The sequence below is a fragment of the Oncorhynchus mykiss genome, chromosome 5, assembly GCF_013265735.2.
Source record: "Oncorhynchus mykiss isolate Arlee chromosome 5, USDA_OmykA_1.1, whole genome shotgun sequence".
In the NCBI taxonomy this organism is placed as follows: domain Eukaryota; kingdom Metazoa; phylum Chordata; class Actinopteri; order Salmoniformes; family Salmonidae; genus Oncorhynchus; species Oncorhynchus mykiss.
Genome location: NC_048569.1, coordinates 88,569,986 through 88,581,312, shown reverse-complemented (window position 1 = coordinate 88,581,312; position 11,327 = coordinate 88,569,986). Strand labels below are relative to the sequence as shown.

Below are 11,327 nucleotides of genomic sequence, written 5' to 3'. Positions count from 1 at the left end.
TTTTGTAATCATGTTAGCACAGCTGAAAACTGTTGTTCTGATTAAAGAAGTAATAAAATTGGCCATCTTTAGACCAGTTGAGTATCTGGAGCATCAGCATTTGTGGTTTCGATTACAGGCTCAAAATGGCCAGAAAAAAAAGCTGTCTTCTGAAACTCATCAGTCTATTCTTGTTCTGAGAAATTAAGGCTATTCCATGCAAGAAATTGCCAAGAAACTGAAGATCTCATACAATGCTGTGTACTACTCCCTTCACAGAACAGCGCAAACTGAATAGGAGTGGGAGAATAGAAAGAGGAGTGGGAGGCCCCGGTGCACAACTGAGCAAGAGGACAAGTACATTAGAGTGTCTAGTTTGAGAAACAGATGCCTCACATGTCCTCAACTGGCAGCTTCATTAAATAGTACCCACAAAACACAAGTCTCAACGTCAACAGTGAAGAGGCGACTATGTTTTTTTTGCCCATCTTAATCTTTTCTTTTTATTGGCCAGTCTGAGATATGGCTTTTTCTTTGCAACTCTGCCTAGAAGGCCAACAATCCCGGAGTCGCCTCTTCACTGTTGATGTTGAGACTGGAGTTTTGCGGTTTGGTCTGGTTGTAATATAAGCATACTGTATTGCAAAAGTATTACAATAAATTATTGTCGCAAAAAAATATCTTATCTGTAATTCAGAACCAAAAACGTGCACCTCTTCATTGTTGACCAATGACCAGTCATCAGAATAGGCGCGCAAAGGCGTTCGCGCCCATCCAGAGATGAGTGACCAGAAAGCAGTCTTCAGAACGCCTGACAAAACCAGAGTAGTATGGAGTAGGCCTACCTTCATATTATCCATTTAAAATACAGTTTAGAAATCTACTACAGAGGCATCTTTGCCAGAACAACAATAGGCTACCTGGTGATTTCATTGATCATTTTCATATTTCAGATAGACCTAGTTTGGGTGGCTAGATGTCTAAATGTAGCTGTAACATCCCACTGCCTTCAATATTATGGGATGAAGATGTACCATTCTGGCGAATGAATTACGGTAGCCTATTTGTAAGGAAGAAAATAGCTACCCAGATGGCAACGAGCATTCTTCGGGCAGGAGGCCCTCCAAAAGCCCCTGGTGCAGACAGACCCTGCCTTCCACCCTACCCTGCAACCTCCACTCCATACAGGATGGGCCATATGATTCTGCTTGCTCTGGACTCCAGAGAAGTGACATGATATCCCTAATTGATATTGGCTGCTAACATGAGTGACTTTTATCTACAAATGCATGTGTAAAACACAGTGGATTTCTGTATCTTGAGTTTTGAAAATGCATCAGCGTTTATGGCTGTAATGATGGGGGGGGGGGGGGCTAGCAATTTGCTGATTTGCTGTACAGCTATATAATCGGGTGCAGCGCAATCGTCAATTTGTAGGAAGAGAAGATTGCCATCAATAAATATATAGCTGTAAAAAACTGTTTGGGGATCAAGAATATTCATTGGTTACTTTGTAAGCTCACCAGCAATGAGGCATCAATCAATAATTACAAGCATAGGCCTAGCTACTGATCTTTTGGTATGTCAAAATTGCATGAAATTATAATTTACTTATGAAGCTTGCATTTGGAATTTGTTGTTAAAATGTATTATTACATAATCAAAATGTGTTAAATACAAAATAATGAAAAGGACTATCTGGTAGGCTCAATAAATAGAGACATATTTGTAGTTGAACAAGTCAATATTGAATTGAGACTTGAAAAAACTTCTGATTTGGCTGGACTTGCTCTCAGAATGCAGGACTTGGACATGACTCGAGGCTCAATCTGTTCTACTTGGGACTCGACTTGAGGCTTGCTTGTAACTCGAATAATGCACACACAGGGCCCCCCTGGGTGTAATTTGCTCATCAGTATTGTCGTTAGAAGACCTGTAGCTAGTATACCTATGAAGGTATCCCCCTCCTGTCCCCATCACCATCACAATCCTGGCTCCGGCTAAAGCCAGGGATTAGTCCAGCTTCCCCTCTATCTCCCCTCTGACTGGTGTGTGTGTATGTGTGTGTGTGTGTGTGTGTGTGTGTGTGTGTGTGTGTGTGTGTGTGTGTGTGTGTGTGTGTGTGTGTGTGTGTCTGAGTGGGGCTAGAGGCAGTGTGTTATATGCTGTGGGAGTTGCTAACATCTGTCTCATCTGTGTCAGAGGGAAGGCTCTCTCCCCCTCTCCCATTCTCCCCCTCTCCCATTCTCCCTCTTCCCTTCTCCCTCTCTCCTTCTACCCCTCTCCTCTTCTCCCCCTCTCCCATTCTCCCTCTCTCCCCCTCTCCCATTCTCCCTCTCTCCCCCTCTCCCATTCTCCCTCTCTCCCTCTTCCCTTCTCCCTCTCTCCTTCTACCCCTCTCCTCTTCTCCCCCTCTCCCATTCTCCCTCTCTCCTTCTACCCCTCTCACATTCTCCCTCTCTCCCCCTCTCCCATTCTCCCTCTCTCCCTCTTCTCTTCTCCCTCTCTCCTTCTACCCTTCTTCTCCCCCTCTCCCCTTATCCTCTTCTCCCCCTCTCCCATTCTCCCATTCTCCCTCTCTCCTTCTACCCCTCTCCTCTTCTCCCCCTCTCCCATTCTCCCATTCTCCCTCTCTCCTTCTACCCCTCTCCTCTTCTCCCCCTATCCCAGTCTCCCTCTCTCCCCCTCTCCCATTCTCCCTCTCTCCCCTTCTCATTCTCTCTCCCCTTCTCATTCTCTCTCCCTCTCTCCCCTTCTCCCTCTCTCCCCTTCTCATTCTCTCTCCCCTTCTCATTCTCTCTCCCTCTCTCCCCTTTTCCCCTCATCTGTCAACCACAGTCTGTTATTTCTTTCCCTCCTTTGGTTTATTGTGTACCATGATGCTAGGTGTTATTCTTGTTTATTTGCCTGCACAGCTGGCACTTTGGCATTTCTTTGTTTATGAAAATGAACCTACATTCCCACGATACATTTTTGAGAATCTGTCACATTGTGTAGTGAAGCAAGAAATTAATACCAAATCACAGGCGATAGATTTGGAAAAAATATTAGGTTTATTAGTGTAACATGCTTGAAATGTATAATGGGATCAATTCCAACTGAAGGCAGTCAATTAAGGAAGCAAACTTAAATACACATTCAAAATGTGAAAAAATGGCTCTCAATTCCAGTCCTGAAGTTGACTTTAGAAAAGCTGGAAAAACTGACATAGAAAAAGAGGAATGTTGGATTGTGTGTAGACGCAGTTTACGACAGCTCATAGTGGAGACAGTGAGTGGTTTAGGGAATGAGACTTGAATCCTTGTCTTAAAGCTCAGAGCACAGCTGGAAGGAGCACAGTGTTCTTGTAAGGGCTGCGTGTTGGTGGCAGGAAAGTCAGGTGCAGGAGAACCAACTTGGTATAGAGTCGTTTAATAAATGACAAAACTCCAAAAACCCAAATGTACAAAATAACAAAGTGGGTACAAAAACCCGTCGCACACCAACACTAAATAACACATCACATACAATCAAACAATCTCCGACAAGGACATGAGGGGAAACAGAGGGTTAAATACACAACATGAAATTGATGGAATTGGAACCAGGTGTGAAGGAAGACAAGACAATACCAATGGAAAATGAAAAATGGATCAGTGATGGCTAGAAGATCGGTGACGTCGACCGCCGAACTCCGCCCGAACAAGGAGAGGGACCGACTTCGGCGGAAGTCGTGACAGTTCTATATCTACAAACACACACTGTTCCTGATAACCACACACACACACACATGCGTGCACAAACACACACACACACACACACACACACACACACACACACACACACACACACACACACACACACACACACACACACACAAAACTTCCCACTCCTTAACAGTGCACTCCTTCTCACTGCCTTTGTTTGGAGAATTGGAGAATTAGTCGTAACTCATCTGATCAGACAACAGGCAGATGAAGAGATGAGTGAGAGAAGGAAAGGAAAGGAGAGGAGGTAGTGAGAGAGAAAGTTTCAAATTAGGCCCTTCTGCATCTCACTGTATCGACCCCGTCCTTCCCCGTCCTCCCTGTCCTCCCCCATCCACCCTGTCCTTCCTTGTCCTCCGTCTTGTCAATCCTCCCCCTCCTCCCCCGTCCTCCCCCGTCACTCCCTGCCCTCCCCCTCCTCCCCCGTCCTCCCCCTCCTCCCCCGTCACTCCCCGCCCTCCCCCTCCTCCCCCGTCCTCCCCCTCCTCCCCCGTCCTCCCCCTCCTCCCCCTCCTCCCCATCCTCCCCCGTCACTCCCCGTCCTCCCCCTCCTCCCCCGTCCTCCCCCTCCTCCCCCTCCTCCCCCGTCCTCCCCCTCCTCCCCCGTTCTCCCCCGTCCTCCCCCTCCTCCCCCTCCTCCCCGTCCTCCCCCTCCTCCCCCGTCCTCCCCCTCCTCCCCCGTCACTCCCCGTCCTCCCCCGTCACTCCCCGCCCTCCCCCTCCTCCCCCTCCTCCCCGTCACTCCCCATCCTCCCCCTCCTCCCCTGTCCTCCCCGTCACTCCCCGCCCTCCCCCTCCTCCCCCGTCCTCCCGCTCCTCCCCCATCACTCCCCGTCCTCCCCCTCCTCCCCCGTCCTCCCCCGTCCTCCCCCTCCTCCCCCGTCACTCTCCGTCCTCCCCCTCCTCCCCCGTCCTCCCCCGTCTTCCCCCTCCTCCCCCGTCACTCTCCGTCCTCCCCCGTCCTCCCCCTCCTCCCCCGTCCTCCCCCGTCCTCCCCCTCCTCCCCCGTCACTCTCCGTCCTCCCCCGTCCTCCCCCTCCTCCCCCGTCCTCCCTGTCCTCCCCCTCCTCCCCCGTCACTCCCCGTCCTCCACCGTCCTTCTCTGTCCTCCCCCTCCTCCCCCGTCCTCCCCCGTCCTCCCCCTCCTCCCCCGTCACTCCCCGTCCTCCCCCTCCTCCCCCGTCCTCCCCCTCCTCCCCCTCCTCCCCCGTCCTCCACTGTCCTTCTCTGTCCTCCCCGTCCTCCCCCGTCACTCCCCGCCCTCCCCCTCCTCTCCCTCCTCCCCCGTCCTCCCCCTCCTCCCCGTCACTCCCCGTCCTCCCCCTCCTCCCCCGTCACTCCCCGTCCTTCTCTGTCCTCCCTGTCCTCCCCCTCCTCCCCCTCCTCCCCCGTCCTCCCCCGTCCTCCACTGTCCTTCTCTGTCCTCCCTGTCCTTCCCAGCCCTCCACAGTCCAGCCCACAGCACTGTTGATTTCCCCTGGGCTGGTTTAATATGCCTGTTTTATTGTTATGGCCTATTAAATCCCATGATAGAGGGGCTGAGGTGGAGATGGCATCTGCTCTGACCGCATCCCCAGGTGGATAGTAGAGTCAAGTTAACCAAGGAGGACATTTTATGTGGCCCCAGATACATTCTCTAAAAAGGTCACAACAATTTAGGAGATTCTTTTATAGTTTCCCCTCTGATCATGATGCTCGGCTGCAGCTGTGCTGGGTGGGTTATTACCAGGTTTATTTACGCCCACATTGAAGGCGCCAAGTACTGGGCTGTGGTAGAAAGTCAGTGGGTTTTCATGACTTTGGTTGGGAGGAAGTCGGTGGCTGTATTTAGTTATTAGGGGTTTGTTTGTGTGGTGGATAGGGTGTCTATCTCAGTGCTCCCAACAGTGACTGTGCTGCACTGGCCAACTCCAGTTTGTGTGTGTGTGTGTGTGTGTGTGTGTGTGTGTGTGTGTGTGTGTGTGTGTGTGTGTGTGTGTGTGTGTGTGTGTGTGTGTGTGTGTGTGTGTGTGTGTGTGTGTGTGTGTGTGTGTGTGTGTGTGGGACATTCATTCAGCATGTCGTGTAACAGGGCCATTCATTCAGTCTGTAGTGTAACAGGGCCATTCATTCAGCATGCAGTGTAACAGGCCATTCATTCAGTCTGTAGTGTAACAGGGCCATTCATTCAGCATGCAGTGTAACAGGCCATTAATTCAGCATGCAGTGTAACAGGGCCATTCATTCGGCATGCAGTGTAACAGGGCCATTCATTCAGCATGCAGTGTAAGAAAGCACATTATCGATCTCTTAGTGAGGGCTATTATCATATCACGATGTAATTTGACAGGATGGTAAGTATGAGGCAAAATCTGATGGAATTACAAATAATATAATCAGTTCCCTGGCTGCTGTTACTGTGTGTGTGTGTGTGTCTGTGTGTGTGTGTGTGTGTGTGTGTGTGTGTGTGTGTGTGTGTGTGTGTGTGTGTGTGTGTGTGTGTGTGTGTGTGTGTGTGTGTGTGTGTGTGTGTGTGTGTGTGTGTGTGAAAGGGTGTGTGCACTACACTCGTTCCATTGTTTCAGCTCTAACTTAGCTCAGTTGACAAAATCAGGGAAGAGACGCAATAGAGTAAGAAAAGTCAGCATCTCCCTCGTTCACTCATCTCCTCCCCTAGAAATACACCAATCAGCATCACCCTCGTTCACTCATCTCCTCCCCTAGAAATACATCAGTCAGCATCACCCTCGTTCACTCATCTCCTCCCCTAGAAATACATCAGTCAGCATCACCCTCGTTCACTCATCTCCTCCCCTTTAAATACACCAGTCAGCATCACCCTCGTTCACTCATCTCCTCCCCTTTAAATACACCAGTCAGCATCACCCTCGTTAACTCATCTCCTCCCCTTTAAATACACCAGTCAGCATCACCCTCGTTCACTCATCTCCTCCCCTAGAAATACACCAGTCAGCATCACCCTCGTTCACTCATCTCCTCCCCTTTAAATACACCAGTCAGCATCACCCTCGTTCACTCGTCTCCTCCCCTAGAAGTACACCAGTCAGCATCACCCTCATTCACTCATCTCCTCCCCTTTAAATACACCAGTCAGCATCACCCTCGTTCACTCATCTCCTCCCCTTTAAATACACCAGTCAGCATCACCCTCGTTCACTCATCTCCTCCCCTTTAAATACACCAGTCAGCATCACCCTCGTTCACTCATCTCCTCCCCTTTAAATACACCAGTCAGCAACACCCTCGTTCACTCGTCTCCTCCCCTAGAAGTACACCAGTCAGCATCACCCTCATTCACTCATCTCCTCCCCTTTAAATACACCAGTCAGCATCACCCTCGTTCACTCATCTCCTCCCCTAGAAATACACCAGTCAGCAACACCCTCGTTCACTCATCTCCTCCCCTTTAAATACACCAGTCAGCATCACCCTCGTTCACTCATCTCCTCCCCTTTAAATACACCAGTCAGCATCACCCTCGTTCACTCATCTCCTCCCATAGAAGTACACCAGTCAGCATCACCCTCATTCACTCATCTCCTCCCCTTTAAATACACCAGTCAGCATCACCCTCGTTCACTCATCTCCTCCCCTAGAAATACACCAGTCAGCAACACCCTCGTTCACTCATCTCCTCCCCTTTAAATACACCAGTCAGCATCACCCTCGTTCACTCATCTCCTCCCCTTTAAATACACCAGTCAGCATCACCCTCGTTCACTCATCTCCTCCCCTGCTCTTCTTTTTCTTTCTCTTATGTAAAAGCATTTAAGAGTTCATGTGAGTTGAAGCAAGCTAATGGGTCTTCCCAAGCGAACGGACTCATCAAGCAGTTAACTCAACGGAGGACAAGCTGTATTCTCTCTGAGAACGTACATGGGCATTCATGCATGTCACATGTGTTCTCACACAACTACCCTTCTCTGCATTACTACAGTACCTTATATTACAGTAAGCCCCACAGTGCAGTAGACCCATAGTGCAGTAGACCCACAGCACAGTAGTCCCACAGCACAGTAGACCCCACAGTGTAGGAAGCCCCACAGTGCAGTAGACCCATAGTGCAGCAGACCCCACAGTGCAGTAGACCCATAGTGCAGCAGACCCCACAGTGCAGTAGGACCCACAGCACACCCCACAGTGCAGTAGGACCCACAGCACAGTAGACCCCACAGTGTAGAAAGCCCCACCGTACAGTAGACCCCACAGTGTAGGAAGCCCCACAGTGCAGTAGGAACCACAGCACAGAAGACCCCACAGTGTAGGAAGCCCCACACTGCAGAAGGCCCCATAGCTCAGTAGGCCCCACAGTGTAGTAGGCCCCACAGTGCAGTAGACCCAACAATGTCTGAAGCCCCACAGTGCAGTAGGCCACACAGTGTAGGAAGCCCCACACTGCAGAAGGCCCCACAGAGCAGTAGACCCCACAGTGCAGTAGGCCCCACAGTGTAGGAAGCCCCACACTGCAGAAGGCCCCACAGAGCAGTAGACCCCACAGTGCAGTAGACCCCACAGTGCAGTAGGCCCCACAGAGCAGTAGACCCCACAGAGCAGTAGGCTCCACAGCGCAGAAGACCCCACGGAGCAGTAGACCCTAAAGTGTAGGAAGCCCCACAGTGTAGGAAGTCCCACAGTGTAGGAAGCCCCACAGGGCAAAATACCCTACAGTGTAGGAAGCCCCACAGTGTAGGAAGCCCCACAGGGCAGAAGACCCCAGTAAGGTCACACAACCATTCTGTCTCTCAGAAAAATCAATGAGAAGAAAAATATGAATTATGAACAATGCCCATAGAACAATTGGATCAAACACTGAATGAATTGCATTTAAAGAGGGATTAGGGGAAGAACTATAGCGACAAATCGACATCGCTAAATGTCAACCCGTATCGCTGTCTAAAAACCCTGACAATAAACCCAAATGAATAGCACCCATCATAAAAATAAAAAAAATGGATTAGCTAGAAAACTGCTGGTTGGGGAAGATAAAATTAGCTAGCGAGGTCTCTCTCTCTCGTCTGAGTTTAATATGCAGATCCCTTTTAACCTGCGCTCTGCCAGGCTCCTGCTCACATCAGTGTGCCTGGTTATTACAGCGCTGTTGTGTGTAATCAGAGGGAAGTGAGGGAGATGGATAGGATAAGGCCCAGGTACACCAGCTTCTGCTGTGAGCAGATGGCTGCTCCATTCGTATCTCCATTGAGTTAAACCTCGACAGGCTAATTCCCTGTCCGACAGGCTTTCCCCCTTCCTTCCATAATAACAGCGCAGCGCTCATATCTTCCATGTCTGCAGGCCGATACTGGGGAGGTAGGGGGAGACGGGGGGAGACGGGTGAGAGACGGGGGGAGTTGGGGGGAGGACGGGGGAGACAGGGAGAGACAGGGGGAGGACGGGGAGAGACGGGGGGAGATGGGGGAGACAGGGGGAGGACGGGGGGAGACGGGGGGAGACGGGGGGAGGACGGGGGAGACGGGGGGAGACGGGGAGAGATGGGGGAGACAGGGGGGGACGGGGAGACAGGGGGAGGACGGGGAGACGGGGGAAGACGGGAAGAGACAGGGGGAGACGGGGGGAGATGGGGTAAGGCGGGAGGAGATGGGGAGAGACGGGGGGAGATGAGGGGAGAAGGTGAGGCGGGGAGAGATGGGAAAAGACAGGTGACATGACAGGGAGACAGAGAGAGACAGGGGGAGACAGGGAGAGGCAGGGAAGATAGAGAGAGACAGGGGGAGACAGAAAGAGACAGGGGGAGGCAGGGAGAGGCAGGGAAGATAGAGAGAGACAGGGGGAGACAGAAAGAGACAGGGGGAGACAGAAAGAGACAGGGAGAGACAGAAATAGACAGGGGGAGACAGAAAGAGACAGGGGGAGACAGAAAGAGACAGGGGGAGACATCAGCATCGCTGCCTGTTTTGCTGACAGTATAACGTACAATTCCACAGGAAGTCCCCCCCCAATATTTATCAAGGCTTCCCAATACTTTATATGCAAAATGTAATCAAGTTCCAGTTTCAACTATTCTGCCTTATTATTATTCGACCATGCTGGTCATTTATGAACATTTGAACATCTTGACCATGTTTTGTTATAATCTCCACCCGGCACAGCCAGAAGAGGACTGGCCACCCCACATAGCCTGGTTCCTCTCTAGGTTTCTTCCTAGGTTTTGGCCTTTCTAGGGAGTTTTTCCTAGCCACCGTGCTTCTACACCTGCATTGCTTGCTGTTTGGGGTTTTAGGCTGGGTTTCTGTACAGTACTTTGAGATATCAGCTGATGTACGAAGGGCTATATAAATAAAATGTGATTTGTTTAAATGAGCCTCCACTTGGACAAGACAACCATCATCACATTTTCAATAATAATAATAATAATAATAAAAATAATTCATTTTATTTGTAGCACGTTTAATAAAAACACAAAGTGCCAAGTGCTCAATGTTGTAGTGCTATAGGGTATTTGGAGCTCATTTTTATTTATATGATTCGGGCTATCAGTCCGATATGTGTCACATTATTCTGAATCAGGTGTGCAGTCAGATTAATCTGAATCAGAATCTGAATCAGAATCAGATGAAGACGAGGAGTCAGATGATTCAGATGATGATTCAGATGATGATGATTCAGATGATGAATCAGATGATGATGATTCAGATGATGAATCAGATGATGATGATTCAGATGATGATTCGGATGAAAAGTCAGACGATGAGTCTGATAAAGAGTTAAACAAGGAAATCCAATCAATATCAGACAAGGAGTCAAACAATGAACCCCAATCCAAATCCAAATCAAACAACGCATCCCAATCATTATCAGAATCAGATTCTGAATCAGGTTGAGACTCTGTGGCTGATAAAGTGATTGGGATCTGGGAGAGCTCCATTACATCCTCGTCATCTGCCACTTCTCGGATAAAGGGCTTGACCACAGCAACCTTTCTTCTGACATCTCTCCTCGGGCTCCATGGCCCAGGAAGACACTTCTTTGGACCCAACATCATGTCTGGTTCCTGCACATTATAGCCTCTTGCACCAAGTGCAACAGCATCTCCTCTGCAGTCAATGGTAGGGTCCTTGGTAGGGGGGAGGACAAATACACCCAGTAAAGATATGAATCTCTTTGGATTATTGTGGGAAACATTTATCCATGTAATGTGTTTGAATTAAATATCCATGTTGAGCTAATCTAATATTAAAGTTGAGTGAAACCTTACCTCGACAGGATTGTCGTTCTCCATTCTTTAACAATTCTACGAAATGGCTGCTACTTCAGTTTGAAGGAATCAATTGTTGCACAATTCATTAGAGCTGGATGTGTATGTGATTACATTTCTAGTGAAGAAAAAATAAACTTCTACAACATATTTTACTCGATTGTGATGAGATTAGACATTGTGATGTCACGAGTTCCTCATTCCGTCAATCATAGCCAATTTGATGAAAATTCTATAGAAGAAATTGACTAACTTTAGGAATAAAAATGCATTAATTTGATGAAGACCAAACTTTTCTCCATGTTATAATCCTTTCAAATAATGAATACTGGTAATGCAAGCCAATCTAGAAGTCCCCATTTCTCTGTTGACCCATTATGATTCCATTG

At 49.1% G+C, this 11,327-nt stretch overlaps 1 protein-coding gene across 1 annotated transcript; it reads right to left on the bottom strand.

Moving 5' to 3' along the window:
- Positions 1-10,127: 10,127 nt before the first annotated feature.
- On the bottom strand, positions 10,128-11,018 carry LOC110522898 (clumping factor B-like). The gene is made up of 2 exons (XM_021601346.2): positions 10,939-11,018; positions 10,128-10,797 (listed from the first exon to the last, which is right to left on the bottom strand). The coding sequence occupies exons 1-2, from the start codon at positions 10,960-10,962 to the stop codon at positions 10,264-10,266; spliced, it is 558 nt and encodes a 185-aa protein (XP_021457021.2). The 5' UTR covers positions 10,963-11,018; the 3' UTR covers positions 10,128-10,263.
- Positions 11,019-11,327: the final 309 nt, after the last annotated feature.